At 45.1% G+C, this 17,898-nt stretch overlaps 1 protein-coding gene across 4 annotated transcripts in view; it reads right to left on the bottom strand.

Annotated features, from left to right (window-relative positions):
- MEGF6 (multiple EGF like domains 6) overlaps nt 1–17,898 on the bottom strand; it is a 370,082-nt gene that overhangs the window by 33,459 nt on the left and 318,725 nt on the right. For all 4 annotated transcript variants that reach the window (XM_066607377.1, XM_066607379.1, XM_066607378.1 and 1 more), the window contains 9 exons: nt 16,079–16,207; nt 15,802–15,930; nt 11,430–11,564; nt 10,746–10,880; nt 9,394–9,519; nt 4,588–4,719; nt 4,248–4,376; nt 2,399–2,530; nt 1,704–1,832 (listed from right to left, as the gene is read on the bottom strand). In XM_066607377.1, coding sequence (XP_066463474.1) covers nt 1,704–1,832; nt 2,399–2,530; nt 4,248–4,376; nt 4,588–4,719; nt 9,394–9,519; nt 10,746–10,880; nt 11,430–11,564; nt 15,802–15,930; nt 16,079–16,207 — 1,176 coding nt within the window. The remainder of the gene's footprint in view (nt 1–1,703; nt 1,833–2,398; nt 2,531–4,247; nt 4,377–4,587; nt 4,720–9,393; nt 9,520–10,745; nt 10,881–11,429; nt 11,565–15,801; nt 15,931–16,078; nt 16,208–17,898) is intronic.

The raw sequence follows: 17,898 nt of genomic DNA, 5'->3' as shown, positions 1-17,898 counted from the left end.
ATATGCATTAAAGTGAGAAAAATCGTCCCTTCTCCAAGCTGTCCATAGCCTTTAACCCCTGTCCTGATCAGTTTTAGGAGAGAAGGGAATTCCCCCTTTCAAGGCTCTTTCTTGGCTCTTCCCATTCCTTTCTTAATTGCCAATATGTGCCCATTTGTAAGGGTGATGGTGATGAGCTGCCCCTTGCCTTACCTGGTGCTTGGTAGCAACTACAAAGACTTCCTCTGTGGCAGCCCTATTCCTCAACATATGGTTGCAGCACACTGAACTGTATACTCACAATGGAGCAGCTTCAGGGCAATGATGCAAAGCTTAGCAGGATGAGGACTCTTCATCCAAAAAGCATCCAGTAAATTACCATATTTTTGCAAGCAGCATCTGGGGTGTAATCCATCACAGGAACCACATCTTCTTATCAATCCTTCTTTATTGTATCATTATTGCATACAACAGGGACGTTTTGACTGTATCACACCAGTCTATCTCTGTAACAGCAGTCTCCAACATAAGGAGCTTCAAATGTTGCCCTGCTACACTTTCCATCTTGCAACGGTCCAACTGCGCGTTGAAGTTTATAAACCGTTGGAGAGAACTGCTCTGAAGCATGGACACCATTACACTTTCTTTGAATTCATCTCCTCTAGTAAGACTAATGGAAGCTGTGGTCTCCAACTGCTGCCAAACTGCAGCTCTTGGTATGTACTGGGCATGCTAGAAGTTCCAGTTCTGCAACAAGTTGGAGAGCTACAGGTTGCAGACCATAGAATTAGACACATGTTGTGCTTTTTAGGTTGCATCCACATGGGTGACTTTATTATACGATTTTGTCGCAATGCGACAGCGCTACAAATCGCATGTATGTAGAGCCCATGCTTTCCTATATTCTTCCACATGAGCGATGTTTTGTAGCTTGCAACATTTTGCAAATTTTTGAAGCCCTTGTTTCCCTATGAAGCCTTCCTTTCTGTTGCATCGCATGAAAACGCGGTTTTAGTGCGATGCAACTTTTACAGGAGGAAATCCTACTGTAAAAGCCCTAAACTAAGCCCTAGCTGCATCAAAAAAAAAAGGAAAAAAAAGCGCTGGCTCTGATTGGTTCATGAGCGCTGTGGCTCAGCCAATCTCAGACAGCCTTTCCTGGAGGCGGGGATTTTAGTCCTCCAATCCAGTAAGGGTTGGCAGAAGATTGAACACGAGTGCTGGAGCTGAAGAGGAGAAGACACATGGGGAGATGGCTGCGCCTCCTAGGTGGTATATTAGTGCAGCTAGGGATTATTTTCAGGGTAGGGCTTATACTTCAAGCACCACCTGAAAATCCTCGCAGATGGTGCTACAAAGTTGTGAGACTTTGTTGCGACACAAAATCACGTTATCATCACGAGAAAACACAGCAATATCGCATGAACCACTGATGCAATATTGCTGTGATTTTCTCACGTCCAAATCGTGTCGCTTGTGTAGATGCGGCCTTATGTGCATGGCATCACTGAGAAACATAATGATTGCTTAAATAGCAAAAAGCCAAAGAACAGTGGAATCTTTATCTATTTTCCCCGTGTGACTAACTTAGTTCTCAGCATCTGTCACTCGGCCCGAGGCAACCACTAGAAGCCAGAAGTCTTAATAAACTACTGAGATCCCCCATTTTACGATCTGAACCATGAAAAACAAGCTCATATAGAATTAACCATTCACATATTTACCAATTTCACAGTAGGTCCCTCGCCAGCCGGGGGCACATGTGCAGGCTCCACTCACGTGATCGCAGAGGGCACCGTTTTCACACTGACACTGGTGCCTACAGTCTGAACCATACCAGCCAGCCGGGCACTCTGTTTGCACAAAGAAACATTTCTGATTATTTGACTTTATAGACCCAGCCCTGGTGGGCTTATGTAATGTTATTGTCAGGACTGTAGGGCTGCACTATCCCATAGCCAAAGCAGGCACTTGCCTAAGGCGGCAGTTTCCTGGGGCAGCACATAAATAGGATTTTGTACTTGAAAAGAATTGGAGGTTCAGGAAGGAATGGGGTAATTAAGAATAATAATGCTAGGGGCATAAGTATCAGGGCCATTGGGAGATCTGCATTAAACACTATGGGTTGACTCTCCCAAACAATGAAACCATACCTCGCTCAATAAGTTAGGACACTCTTAAGGGACAAGATCTCTGAGACTAGGAGAATGCTCCCCCCATGTATCCAGTGGGGAGAGGGGGTGTAAGATAAATTCCTTGGTGGGGTTTGGCGAATTCCATGGTTTTCAATGGAGGGGCGTCAGGGTGGGTCTTGTAGTCTCAAGAGTCCAGTTGTGGACAAATGACATTGGTGAGCCTTGCTGTTGGGATCTGGTGGGACTTTGACAGCTAGTAAGTTAGATAAATGCTGTGGACTTACTTTGATCGCACTGCCTTCCGGTGTACCCAGATTCGCAGACACATTCCCCTGTCAGAGGGTTGCAGCCCCAGTCACTGTTGCTACAGTCACAGCTATTGACACAATTTGCTCCCCAAAAACCGCTGTCACAAGCTGTAAAGCAAAGACGTGTTATAAGCCTTGGACCATCTCATTTACAGAGCATCTGCTAATCCAGAAAAGAAAGATTCCAATAGTTTGGCACTGAAAGACATACCTTGGGATTTCCAGAATACGGAAATGGTGCAGTATAGAATTCACTTAAAAAGGCCATACTAAGGGGGATTTTAATTGTGGAATCTACGATTGCTGCTTGCATGGAATATCCGCGGTAAAATTTGGGCATTGAAAGGCATGGACTTTCGCTTTTTCGTTTATACTTGCGGATACGAAATGCGTATTCCGTGAGCAGAAGAAAACTCGTAGCATGCTTTATTTTAGTGCGGATTCCGCACTGACAGCCCCCATTGAAATCAATGGATGTGTGTGTTCCGTTTCCCATACGCAATTAACAATGCATATAAGCGGCGGAAACTTCAAAGGACAAGTTGACTGAATGGGAGAGGGGAAAATGGCGAAGATTTCAAATGATATTTATATGTAAACACTCAGCGTTTGAAAACATAAAAGTTGTTAATTCATTCATTCGCTCTAACGCAGGAGTCGCGTCATCGCTATGGCTACGGTGGGGTACCCTCTCAACTGCGCATGTGCCAGCCAGCACATTGACAGCACAGGAGTAGGCGGAGAAGACACCGGACAGGTAAGCAGGAATCTGGCATGCGAGGTCCGACCCGCCCGTGTGCAGGAGGCCCAAATAAGATAATTTCTTGCAGAAAGTTATCACAATCAGGTTAAGGCCCCATGTACACGGCAGAGGCGAATTTCCGCCATGGATGACCTGCGATTCATTGCAGAAAGTAAATTTTTGCGGGCGATCGCGGATTTGATGGTTTTCCCGCGACGATGCACAGCAGATTGTTCGTGCAGAAAAAAACAAAACAAAGCCCAATGGTGTCTTCCCCACCTCCCAGTCTGGTATCCAAACAACCTGAGAAGTATCCGCCTACAAATCCGCAATGTAATTGCAGATCGAACGCTTCCATAGAGATCAATAAAGCCCGTCCGCGTGGAATCCGCACAAAAAATGGAGCATGCTGTGATTTATTTTCCATTCGCGGAATCCGCAAATCTAATCTGCATGACAGCGTGGAGCTGAGGATGCTCCCTGCTTTCCTACGGGGGACTTGAACAGCAGATCATCTCCCACGCGGGTGCCGATCGCGGATTCTGCAATTCAAATCCGCTCGTGTGCATTTGGATCAATCAGCAGCATTTTGCCTTTCTGCATGCTGCTGGGAACAGGTGTCTGTGGCCCCTTGTACCCGGAAGGGCTTATTCAGACAAGTAATATTCTCGTGCAGGTTTTGTGCAATGCGATGCACATAAAACCTGCGCAAATATGAAATCCATTGTTTTGCATGGACTCACACTAGAGATTCCGCATTGCAGCATGTTCTATCTTTGGGCGTTCCCTTGGAATGCCTTGACCCTTCTTTTCAATGGGTCCTTAAAAGCCATGGCATGGCGCCCACATGCCGCACGATGTGATGTTTCCTATTGAGGATCGAAATTTCACAGCAGGGACGTAATGTGTTTTTTTTAAAAATCAAAAACGTTTTGCATCGACGTGAAAAACGTACATTGGCAAGCGTGATATTGGGCAGACTTTCTCGATCCGTGCATGTGGCCTTTTCAGTGATTTCTGAATGGACTTTATCCCCTTTTCAGTGATTTGGTGCAGTGCGGAGTTCCCATGTATTCTATATACCTTTCCTGCAGTTGTGTCCTGTAAATCCAGGTGGGCAAGTACATCTGCCGGTCAGAGGGTCACACTGGCTATCATCCTGACAGAGGCACCGTGACTGGCAGCCATGCCCAAACCAACCAGTGGGGCACCCTGCAGATAAAAAAAAAAAAGTTAAAGCATACAGGCAACCAAAAGAACACAGAGGCTGATATAAGCAATGCTACATTGCCCATAGCCCATGCCACACAGCTTTCCACAGACCTGGAGTGGCATGGACGGTAAATCTGCATTTTTATCCCCTTCCCACCCACCACTCTTTTCCATTAGGAGGATCTGGATGAACACAAATTAAATCACTTACTGTCCCTGCAGCGGTCTCCAGTGTAGCCCGGCTCACACACGCACTTCCCTGTGGTGGGGTCACAGCTGCCATTATTGTCACATCGGGGGCAGATCTCCTGGCAGCCAACCCCCCAACGTCCTATAAAGCAATCTGCAACAGACGCACAAAAATGGGAAAGACTTAGCAGTCCGGACCACAAGGCACTCGTTAACCCCTCGGCTCACACGGGGGCCAAAGCACAGCCGAGTCCTGCCAACTGCAGCTCGTTAGGGTTGTAGTAGTGGCCTGAGAGGGGTGCAGGGACCATAAGACCATGAGGCTTAGCTTCAGGGGGCTGCATTCAGAACCTGAATCACATTCATTGCTGGTTAGAGGGACACCTTAAAGGGGTTTACAGGATTACAAATACACAGCTGCTTCTTCCAAAAGCAGCACCACACCGACTCACAGGCTGTGTGCGGTACTGCAGCTCAGTACCATTCATTTCAGTGGCGCTCAGCTGCAATATCACACACAACCAATAGAGAGGTGTGGCACTGTTTCTGGAACAACGCAGCCAATACAGTGCAACTTGTGTAAAAGCGAAGCTTGAAAACTGACTGACCATATAGCCACAAACCAATTTGAAAACAAATAATGCTGGTATTTGGAAACCATCAATAAGCAGGCTAAGGCCAGTCTCACATGACTGGATTTGAATTGCGGATTCCGCGAGCGGTAATACGCGGGTCAAGTGGATGCATTGATTTACGCAGTACCGATCACATTAGTGTGTCAGAATTGCGTAATCCGCAAGCGGAAATTAAAATGCAGCATGTTCTATTTTACTGTGGATATCCGCAACATAGAGCCCGTTGTTCTCTATGGCCACAGATATACCTGCAGCCCATATACAATTATATTGCGTATGGGCCATGGGTATCCACATAATCGCTAAGCAACAGCACGGGAGATATAGACAAACAAGAAAAGAAGGTGTACTGCGCATGACCGCCTGTGGGAGTACAATTTCGTGGCTGTAAGCAGGATCACAGCCGTAAGCTGCTGTTGGTCTACGCAAGCGGATTCTGCTTCTGGCCGTGTGGGCCCGGCCTAACACTAGGGTCACAGCACGCAAATGCTGCAGAATTTCCGTGCTGACCCTCCTTACGCAAATTGCACGTACATTTTAAAATTGAGACCAAGCAGCAAAGTGGCCGAGATTTGCAAAAATCTCGATCACACGCTGCGGACCAGCCACGCGGAAACTGACATGCGATGCGGAATTCAAATCACTGTATGTCAATTTTGGCGCTGCTTCCGCTGCTGACTCTCTTCTCTCTATGGGGAGAGATTTCTGCAGCGGAATTCAGCTTGAAAAGCTGCCTTCCGCTGCAGAAATCTTGTGGAATTTCCATGCGGTCCCGTGGGACCCCATCCTAAATGCTGCTAACACATCTGTTCATTATATGCTGTGTCTCCCTACATACTGTATTTCTAGGATGCATGGTCACCATATGAATTGTGTTTGGGTCCGATTAGCTCAGGATTTGTATAAGATTATAACATGACCGCTTTCTTCCAAAAACAGCACCACCTTTGTCCACAGGCTGCATCTGGCATTACATCCAGGCCCATGAGCTTAAATGCAATACCCAATGACGGAGTTGGCTTTGCACTGGCAGTTGGTATTCTGACTTTGCTGCAGCCGTATTCCTCTGGGCATTGTGACTGCTACAAGATGTTACCAGAATATTTATCATGATATAAATAATGCACTGGAGTCTCCGCATCACATTAATAAGGATCTGTGTTCTCTACAAAACCTGAACTCTCCCTTCATTCCACAACAGTGGCAATATAATAACAGGGATGCAACCTGTCTGCGCCAATAAATCACTTTTAGGAGCTCAGACACGGCCGCTCCTGCTGCTAATTCTCTGATAAAATGGGGGAGATGATAGAAGTGCCAAAAAAGAAATAACCACATATATCTGCAAAATGCGGGGAAGGGAGATTGTCTGCCTCGTGGCTGAGCACCAGTAATTTGCTATTTTCCGCTATATATTTTTGCTTGTGTTTATTGGAACGATATACACTTATACTGTAGGTAAAGTTCCCGTAAAACGTACCCGACAGTCGCTAAGAAGCATGATGTAGGGGCATGTAACACACACTGACTCCATTAAATAAGGATACTGGCTTTGTTTTGGGCAGAAGAGGGTAGTAAATGCTATATTTTGATATTATGGAAAGTAGGGCGAAAAAGGGTAGTGGAAACAGTCAACATGTAGGTCAACTGTTGTTTCCATATCTCACAAGAGGTTGTGTGTGCCTCTGCTACTTTGAGGGCTGTGACTCTAGTTATTTACTATCCACAGTAATATTGCTCATTAACTCAGGAGTATTGTGCCACCACCAGTGTAACTATAGGGGATGCAGGGGATACGGTTGCACCCGGGCCCAGGAGCCTTAGAGGGCCCATAAGGCCTCTCTTCTCCATATAGGGAGCCCAGTACTATGAATAAACCATTATAGTTGGGGGTCCTGTTACAGGTTTTGCATTGGGGCCCAGGAGCTTCAAGTAACGCTTCTGCGTTAAGGAGTTAAGAGAAGTTGGGGGGCCCCAAGTTAAACTTTTGCACCTGGGCCCATGAGCCGTTAGCTACTCCCCTGCCTGCCACATACAGTATATTCATAGGTTAATGAAATGTAAAGCGGAGGCAAACTTGGAAGCCCATTTAGTAAATCAATGTAAGTTAAAGCAGGACCACAAGAGGCCAATTACAAAGATACGCAAGTAAGAGAGAGCCAGCCTGAGGTTTAGAAAACCCATTTTCCTACCCCCTATAAGGGAAATCTGAGTTAGTAGAGGGCTCTTCTGTTCAGGATCTTCATGTCTTGGCCTGAATGCAGAACAGTTATCAAAGAGTGTCTCTTGCCCTGCAGGATCTGTCCTGTCCTATATTACAGAGACAACCTATTTGAATGGCCACACTGTAATGCATCATTTACCCTGTGGAGGCACTGCAGGGAAACAGAACACTTAGGCTATGTCCACATGTGGCAGATTTGTAGGCGGATTTTCCTTGCAGACCCTCTGCATAGTAAATCTGCAGCATTTACAATAGCAGCAAAGTGGATGTGATTCTCAAAATTTCATCCACACACTGCGGGAAAGAAATCCACACAAAACCTGTGCAGGAATTGACATGCCGTATGAAATTTAAATCCACCGCATGTTAATTATAGCATCACATACACTGGGGAATCCACTTCTTCTACATGAGGGGGTAAATTCTGTACCAAAATCAGTGCTAAAATACGCACCAAATGGTTTTTGATCCAGAATTTTTGTTGCAGATTTGCTGCAGAAACAGCAGAATGTAAGCAGTGGACATCCCACAGCAAATCCATCCCATGTGGACATCGCCTTCTGCCAGGTTTTCTCATAGACTACAGCTGATTTCTGGGGGTCCCAACAAGGGGGCAATTTAATGATCCTCATTGTCAAGAAGCCCTTAAATCCAGTAGGAATCCTTTAAAGCAGAGAACCCCTTTAAAGTGGTTTCCAAGTTACAAACTATTGGATAGGTCACCAATAGAAGATCTGCGAGTGTCTGCCACCTGGGACCTCCTCTGATCAGCTATTCGCCTGGCCAATGTGCCCATGCACTGAGCTAATTTTTGCAGGAAGCAATCAGCTCCGTTCCCACCGCAGTGGCCAAGCTTGATATTACAGGAAAAGTTCCCACTGAAGTGAGAGAACTTTGCCTGTAATGCCAAGCCTGGCCATTGCAGTGGGAACAGAGCTGCTTGCCTTCTGCAGACTTTGGGTCAGTGTACGACTGCGCAGGCCCAGTGAACAGCTAAATAGCGGTGATCCTGGGTGGCAGACCCCTGCTGATCTCGTATTGATGGCCTATCCAGTGGATAGGTCATCAGTAGTTTATAACTGGACAACCCCTTTAATAGTTTCCAGGATAAATGTAAGGTGAATGGGGGGATGTGTGTGAAGAGGGGTTCCCCCCTACAATCAGTGCCTCACCATCCAGAAGAGAACCCCCTGTGGTAGGGAACAGTGTAGGGGCTAGGACTGGCCACCAAGCTCTCAATGGCCATCTTGGCCTTAAAGGAAATTAGGGGTGCACCATTAGTGTGTAGTGGCGGCAGCAGAGAAGAGAGAGTAGCGGGGACATTGCTGCTGTAGTCTGTTAGAGGTTGACCAGGGTGCTGTCCCCAGGCTGAGGGAGCAGCACAAGAATATGTAGAGCAGAGGCTGAAATAGGACAACGAAAGAACCCTATGTCCAAGGGGCTGAAAGACACAGACCATGTAGAAGGAGTGGGAGGTTCCCCTCCTACATGGGACTCAGTCCTGGAAAAGTACAGCGACATGGGCCCAAGCCGAAATAAAGGAAAAAATGCCAGACACGCGAGACCGGTCTCATATGACAAAGTGTGCACATGCTGGAGACACTTGACTGACTGACGGATATGATTAGTTGTCATGGGTTGATATGTAATGTCAATGATATGTACTATTTATATAGCGGTTAATGACAGCCATGTAATAGGATGGTAAAGCAGTTCACAGACCCACTATGCGCACAACAACGTTATGTGATGCACCACATTTAGTACGCCTGTATTTGTTGTATTGTACGCACCTACGGTGCAATGAGACCGCTTCCGGGGCCCAATGCAAAATCTGTAATAGGCCACCACCTAAGGAGTCGTTTGAAACAATAGTGTCTTCTTATGAGGCAGTGGGGCTGTTAGACCACCTCAGACACCAGGGCTCATACATCTGTATTCTCTATAGTGTTATTTGTCCATTGCTTACCTTCGGAGCAGTCCAAGCCAGTTTTACCAGCTGGGCAAATGCAAGTTCCATCAACATGGTTACATGGAGCTCCTCCACATGTACAGGACTCTACACAGTTCAGCCCATATGTCCCTACAGGGCATTCTGTATGCAGGACAGAAATAATATAGTCATAATATACTAGTATATTAAGCAGGCTGAGCAGTCTACAAAAACACCAGCATGTACTCGAATGTCTCGGAGAACACAAGGTTGGGTCCATGAGCTACACATCAGGATACATGGCATGTTTTGTTATCCTATTAAACCTATTGTAATGTCAATTAGTCTGGACTTCCAGGCCATAAGTTGTATCCACAAGAGAATCACATACATCTGACAGTTGCACAATTAAGCCATAAAGACTCGGTCAGCTCACCCTTACTACATGATAAATAAAGTATAGATCTAGATCAATTGTCTGTTCTATGTAAGCACAGCGCTAAAGCATTTTAATCGAAATTGCATTACTGAGGTCTGAATACAATCAATGGTCCCCGATTGTGCCATAAAAGTGAAGTGTCCACAGAACTTCAGTAGAAAACTTTTCTTATGCTTGTATTCAATATACTGTTCTTTTTTGCCAAGCTGCAAGGCAACAAGGGTGCAGTGATGCATCCTCAAACTTTCACTTCCAGGGCTACTTCTGTGCCTCTCCCCGACTCTGGATTTCTCTAGGACAGGTCAACCCTACCCCCCCCCCCCCCCACACACACACACACCTTCTCCACCTCTTAATAAACCTATTAACGTGATCATTTAATCTGCCTTAACCTACAGAAACAAGCCCTTTAAAGAAGTATTGTTGTCTCAGCCAATGATGGCCAAGGTGAGAATAGCATCCTGTATGCCATGAACAGGAGCATAGAAGCAGATGAGCAGGCGATCCTCCACAGTTTCCATAACTTCAATTCACTTTTATGGGGGGTATGAAGACAGCTCACGTCTGACCACCCACAGCCACTGTATACACTTGGGACAGGGTCATGGGAATTCAGCTCTAAAGATAAGGGCAGGTCCCAGAGGTGGGACCCATAACTATCAGATCTCTATAGCGTATTTTGTAGATAAGCCATAAAAGTCTGAGATGGTAATACTCCTTTAAAGCCACTTACATTAGCCAAGATTATCAAACATAGATCAGCTAATCATCTCTAAGCCGGATTCTTCCTGTGCTGATATCAGAGCTCCTTGGCAGTGATGATGCCAGGCATGCCAAATGCATTTGGGCAGAGAGCCTCTTTAACGTTTGCAGTATTACTGAATCAAGCATCAGCACACATTTACTATTACATACGGAAAACCATTCCCTGCCCTTGTCCTTCTGTTACCTTGATCACAATTCTCTCCATAGTATCCCTGCGGACATTGTTTCAGACACTTCCCATTTGCGTGGTCACATGATATACCTTGCTGGCAGGTACATATACTTCTGCAGCCAACTCCATAAAATCCTGAGTCACATTCTATGAAAGGAAAGATGCCATTCAGTTATCAGCCATGTCCTATCATGTATCTATCTATCTATCTATCTATCTAAATGCGCGTGTGAGTATATATGCATATTATATATAAAATCACAGTTGCTATACAATTGCATAATGATAGAAGGGCATGAATGCATTTTCCACCTGATCGATAATTCCTGCAATCACAAGCGTATTATCACAGTGTATTATGTGTGTAATACGCAGTACACAGCAAACACACATGCATATTTGTTGTGTATGTTAAATCCCCACAGGCTATATTGGCATGTTACATGGACCAAAATAATATGTTGCCTTTTTTTTCAGCTACATAGCACGTGCGTAAAAAAACGCAAGTGTGAGTGGCCCAATAGAAATCAATGGGATTTTAGCACTGCTTATTACACACATGAAAAATATGCATGTAATATGCACTGACAATACGCCCATGCGACCACTTAAAATCAAGGAACCATTTTATTCCTTATTTTGAAACAAAGTTGTTGCCTGGCATAAAGTGATTGGCGCCTTTTATTTGATACATACTCAGCTCGCAGGATGCTCCCCGGTAGCCCGGCTTACAGGTACATATCCCATCCCTTCTGCCGCACTCCAATGTATTGCTCTGCACACAAGTGCATTCTTTAGAACAGCCGGGTCCATATGTCCACTTTGGGCAGGCTACAATATAGAAACAGTGAGAGATAAATTACTTATAACGGATGACATTTTCTGTATTCTACTAGAATCATCCATTTTATCTCACCTTCCTTCTTCCCACCACCTAGAGGCAGCAATTCTAAATAGGAAGGCATAAGAACCCCGCTATGAGGCGGACGCCAATTGTCGCATATTTGTAGAAAAAAGCCTTCCTGACTCCAAATACAGCACACAGAATAATCCCCAGGTTCACCATCCCATGTCCGGAAATATAGTATCTATAACTTGTAATATTACTTTAAAGAAAGGCGTCAGAGCTCCTCATGAATTGGTACAATGAATCAAACATCATGTGGTAGAGTTGAAAGGTCTCACTGCTTTCATAGTAAAGGATCCCGTCTATGATAATGGACCCTTCTTTCCTCTAGATGTAAGGTACGTCACCTTATAGTTTCAGGCTTGGGTGTAAAAAGATAAGAAAAATTTTGGACTGTCCATCCATACATATGTATAATATATATGAGGGTCCAGAAAGTCCTCAGAACCTTTCACTTTTTTACATTTTGTTATGCTGTAGCCTTCTGCACAAAAAACCCCCCAAAAAAACATTTTCCCCCATCATTCTGCACGCAGTACCCCATGATGATTAAGAACAGAATGTTAGAAATCTTTGTAAATTTAAAAAAAATAAAAAACTAATATTTAGCATTGACATAAGTATTCAGACCCTTTGGTATGACACTTGAAATTTATCCTATTTATCTTGACCATCTCTGAGATGTTTCTACACCTTGGTCGTAGTCCACTTGTGGTAAATTCAGTTGATTGAACATAATTTTAGGAGCCATCCCCCTGTCTACATAAGGTCTCACAGCTTACAATGCATATCAGAGCCAAACCCAAGTCATGAGGTGGAAAGAACTGCAAGTAGAGCTCAGAGACAGGATTGTGTTGAGGTACAGATCAGGAGAAAGCTGCAAAAGCCATTTATGTTGCACTGAATGTTTCCAAGAGCACAGCGGCCTCCATAATTCTTACATGGAAGACGTTTGGAGCAACCAGGACTCTTCCTAGAGCTGGCTGACCCACTAAACCAAGTAATCAGGGTAGAAGGATATTGGTAAAAGGTGACCAAGAACCCAATGGTCACACTGGTTGAGCTCCAAAGATCCTGTGTGCAGACAGGAGAAACTTCCAGAAGGTCAACCATCACCTTAGCACTCCACCAATCTAGGCTCTATGGCAGAGTCGCCAGAAAGAAGCCTCTCCTCATTAAAAGACACATGAAAGCTCATCTGGAGTTTCCCAAAAAGCAAGTAAAGGACTCTCAGACTGTGAGAAACAAAATTCTTTGCTCTGATGACACCAAGATGGAACTTTTTGGCCTCAATTCTAAGTGTTACCGTGTTTCCCCAAAGATAAGACCAACGCAGATAATAAGCCCTACTCTGATTTTGGAGGGGGGCTTGAAGCATAAGCCCCCCCCCCCCCAAAAAAAAATAAAATAAATAAGCCCTAGCTACGCTACATTAAAAAAGGCAAAAACACAATACTCACTTAGCAGGCGGCATTCGGGTCCCTCATGCTGGCTTGCGGCACTCCAGCAGTCTTCCACGTAGTCTTTAGTGCTGAGAGAGCATTCTCTTCTTGGTAACGGGGTTGCATACCCTGCCTCTAGCAAGAGATTTCTGTGATTGGATCACGAATGCCATGGCTTAGCCAATCAGAGCCAGCACTCAATGAACCAATCACAGCCATTCAGTGAATGACATCATTGAATGGCTGTGATTGGTTTATCGAGCGCCTGCTCTAATTGGCTGAGGTGGTGTTCCTTAACCTGACAGAGCTAGAGAGGATTTGCAGAGAAGAATGGAAGAAAGTCCCCAAATCCAGATGTGAAAACCTTGTGGCATCATACCAAAGACAACTGGAGGTTGAAATCAATGCCAAAAGGTGGTTCAACTAAGTACTAAGTACAGGGTATGAATACTTTTTTAATCTGCACAATGCTACAACATAACAAAATGTAAAAAGGTGAAAGGATCTGAAGATTTTTGGACCCACTGTAATTGGATCGCCCCTAAGCAGAATGAGCATGTTATTGGGGAAGTCAGATATGAGCATGTTATTGGGGAAGTCAGATATGATTGGCTCTGCTCTGGTCTTTCTGCTTCATATTAAGGAATTGAAATAATAATCTTTATATATATAGTGCCAACATATTCTGCGGCACTTTACAAATCAGTGGGAACATAAACAGAGAAAATTAGACATAATATACAGCATTAACCCAATAAACAATTTGAATAGTAGGGGTGAGGGTCCTGCTCGCAAGAGCCTATAATATATGAAGAAATAGGGGTGACACAGAGGTAAAAAATGTTTGTTCTTCTGTAGTATACCTAATGCTGCATGAGCCGGCATCTGTGCATGTACACATATAAAGTACATTAGGGATGCAGGTGTACCATGGCCACAGGGTCCGACAGAGGATGGGCATGGACATGGCGAGCTCTGAAAGCCAGGCCTTCTTGAGATGTTGGAGGTGTCAGTGTGGACCAGCAATGGCCAGCATCCTATCTTGACCCTCCCACGGTTCTTAGGTCCAGCTGTCCAGTAAATATCAGAGGAGGGTCCAAGCTGGTGCATCGCTGCGGAATAATTCTTATTGTAACAGTGGGAGAACTGCTCTGACACAATAGAGCAGAGCAAATAAACAGTCAACTCAGTCTCTGTACTTGTTTTCTGCTTGAATCCGGGTCCTCCAGTTGAGCAGTAGTACTCCAGCTGGATGGCAGGGTTCACCCAGGCACATGCAGCAGGAAGGAATCCACCGTCAACTACTTTGGTCTTTCACCTACTTCTGCATTCTCACAAATAACCACCGGTGTGTCAGAAAATTACCGGTGTCACCGGAAACAAACACACCATCCATAGGAGCAACGTGGGATGCGGTCTCCTTAAGTGGAACAAATTTTCCATGGGTCAAAGTGGGGAAGAGGGGCGTGGTCAGGGGCGGGGCCTACACAAGGTATGATTTTACCTTCAGAGTTATAAAAAGGACAGGGCCGGTTCAAAAAAAAGGCAGGAAACAAATTCCGCAGCATTTCCGCATCCAAAAAACTGTCAAAATCTGTACCGTTAGTGTGGATTTTGACTGAAAATCAGCTGTGTATCTGGAGCTGATTTCATACTATGTGGCACTCCCCCTCACCTCCTCTATAGGCGTCCCACTGTCAGCGCTCCCTAGCTTCTGGTTACCAGTGGCCTGTGGCGGCATCACCTGACCAGCAGTGTTGCATCTGTCCAGAGGCCCCAGCAATATTAGTAAATTCCACAGAAGCCCCAGCAATAGTAGAGACCCCCAAAGAAGCCCCAGCAATAGTAGAGACCCCCACAAAAGCCCCAGCAATAGTACAGACCCCAATAGTGACCCATAGTATTAGTACTCTCCTATACCAGCCCAGTGATCCATATACTTACCCTCCTCCTGGTCTTCACAGAGCTGATGATCTTGCCAGCGCTGCTGCCGTTGGGCGGAGATGTGTGTGCACCTGCAGCAGTGCCTCCTTCCCTCTGCTCTTGTCTCCTCTCTAGCGGAAAGCAGAACCAAAGAGGAGGATCCCGAATATGCACACTGCTATTAGTGTGTGCATCCGGTCCGCAGCGCTGCAGAGTGATTACCAGGCAGGGAGCTGCAGCACCTCGCCCAGTAATCACTTTAATGGTGACCAGACGTTACCAGAAAGTGGGACAAAAGCAGGACAAATGCCTGTCCTGCTGGGGTCCCGGCGAAAGGTGGGACACAGGGTCCCAAAGCGGGACTTTCCTGCCTAAATCGGGACATCTGGTCACCTTAGCATGGCTTCTTCTTCCGCTCCCTGCTCGTCCAGGATTCCCCCCAGCACAAATCAAAAATGATAAAACATACAGCAAGCAGCAAGAAGAATTCTAGTAATGTAAGAGTAGACCAGAAAACACCCCTTACATGGGTCATATTTACAGCACTGAATATCATAGGTGCAATGGTGTGCATTCAATGTCCTCTTCCAGAAGCTTCATTAGATATAAGAATGTAACAACTTATTATTTTCGGCATCTTATATCATACCATCTTCATCTTACAGTGTTTCCTATAGAACCTCTGCATTACATATCAGTGCTGTGTAGTTGGGATTGGTAGAAGAAGAATTAACAAGATTTAAATGTGAGCTATCGTCAGACTACAGTACATACACTATGCAGGAAGCTGCCTCACCTAAATGGCAGTAACGTCCATAGAGGCCGGCCTCACACAAACAGGCTCCATGGATTTTGTGACAACGGCCCTTGTTGGCACAGTTACATTTTTTCTTACAGCTTTTCCCGTAATATCCTTTTGGGCAACCTATAAGAAAAATCAGATTGACATTTTAATAAACTAGAGGGAGCTTTGGGGCGGATTGTAATTTAGTTCACTATATGCAGCATATGCACTAAGCTATAATAGAAAAACATAATGGACAATATCAAGGACCCCATGTGGAGACCCTTACCATCTTCACAGAACTCCCCACTCACTCCTGGGGGACAGCGGCACTGGCCAGTAAAGACATCACACGTTCCTCCATTTTTACAGTTACATTTCTGGCTGCAATTCAGACCAAACGTTCCTTCTGGGCAAGCTACAAGAAAGAAGAGCAACCAGTATGAATGGCGGTACATGGACGCATCTGTAAGATATCAGTGGGCCATCTTGTAACGGTTTATTTTTAAGACCCTCAGTGCCAGAAAAGAATTAATTCATCAAAGTCCGATGTACACTGAACATGGCAGATGGAAATATTCATCATAAAGCAATAATGCCTTATACTACAATGAAGACGGGAGGACAAGGACTACAGAAGGGCAAAGGAAAAAATATGCTTAAAATGTATTCCTTTTTATTTTTCTATTGCCGTAGCTATGTGAGGTCTTGCTTTTTGGAGAAGGAGGGTATGTGCACCCAGGATTGGGCAGAGTAGCACTTCATTACAAAGAAGTATAAACCCACCCTGTTCATAGACCAGTTCACCAGAAAGTCCTGCAAAAATCAGTCATGAGTGTTGGCGAGTATGTCCTCAGGAACCCCCAGTGTACAAGGTTTCCAGGAGCTTTCAATGTAGCACTTAAAAAGGCTGTTGTTCATAGATGAACGACTGCCCGTTTACACAAGCCGTTTGCCGTTTGATGCCTCCAGAAACTGAAGGACAAACAATAAGCAAATGAATTACCATTCTTCATTCAGTCACTTGCAGCATTCACACTGACTGTCATCGGTCAGATTCCCGCGATCCAACAAGAATATGAATGATAATCTCTCCGCGTAAAAGGGCCCTTTAGGGAGTTGTTCCCAGTTATTGGTGCCGGGGAGAAGTAACTATCCTATGGACACGGTCGTATGTATGTACTGCATATAATCATATATGTATGTATAGCTGCTATACATTATACTGTATAACTTATACCAGCCATACAGAGCTATGCTACATGCACGTCACACACACACAACTCTGGTACATGCACGTCACAAACACACAGCTGCTGTACATGCATGTCATGCACAGAGCTCTGTAAAATGCAGGCATGTCTCACACACAGCTCTGTAAAATGCATGTCACACACACACAGCTCTGCTACATGTACATCACACACACATACACAGTTCTGCTACATGCATGTCATACACAGTTCTGCTACATGCACGTCACACACACAGCTCTGCTACATGCACACCACAAACACATAGCTCTGCTATATGTACATCACATACAGCTCTGCTACATACATTTTTCATCCCATACAACAGGGATCACAACTAGTATGGCTGGAGTCCTGCACACACTGATCACCCCCTGGTCATGTGACACCAGACTGCTCCCACACAGTTGACTGATCACATGATGGTGACATCATCACAAGTGCTGTAAGCACACGGCTGCTCTCTGGCTCTGCAGGATTTTAATAAAGTGAAAGACCTGTGATGATATCATCATGTGATCAGGGGCGGAGCTCAGAGCCCAAGTGACCGATCCCATGATGGTGGCATCTTCACATATAACTCATACGGTCACTCACTTACAGACAGCTGTTCATTAGTATTCTGTAGCCACATAGCCCAGGTGACTGATCACATGACGGTGACATCCTCACAGGTCCTGTAAGCACACAGCTGCAGTCAGGCTGTGCATGTTTTATGTTTAGGACCTTTGATGACATCACCTTCATGCGATCAGGGGCGGAGAATGTAACTCACACAGTCAGTCATGAATAGGTGATCATTAGTATTTTGATATATAGGAGATACTCAGTATATACCAGCATGCTCCATATCACT

Source organism: Eleutherodactylus coqui, chromosome 6 (genome assembly GCF_035609145.1).
Source record: "Eleutherodactylus coqui strain aEleCoq1 chromosome 6, aEleCoq1.hap1, whole genome shotgun sequence".
NCBI classification, from domain to species: domain Eukaryota; kingdom Metazoa; phylum Chordata; class Amphibia; order Anura; family Eleutherodactylidae; genus Eleutherodactylus; species Eleutherodactylus coqui.
The sequence above is the reverse complement of the archived record's forward strand: the minus strand, read 5'-3'. Positions and strand labels throughout refer to the sequence as shown.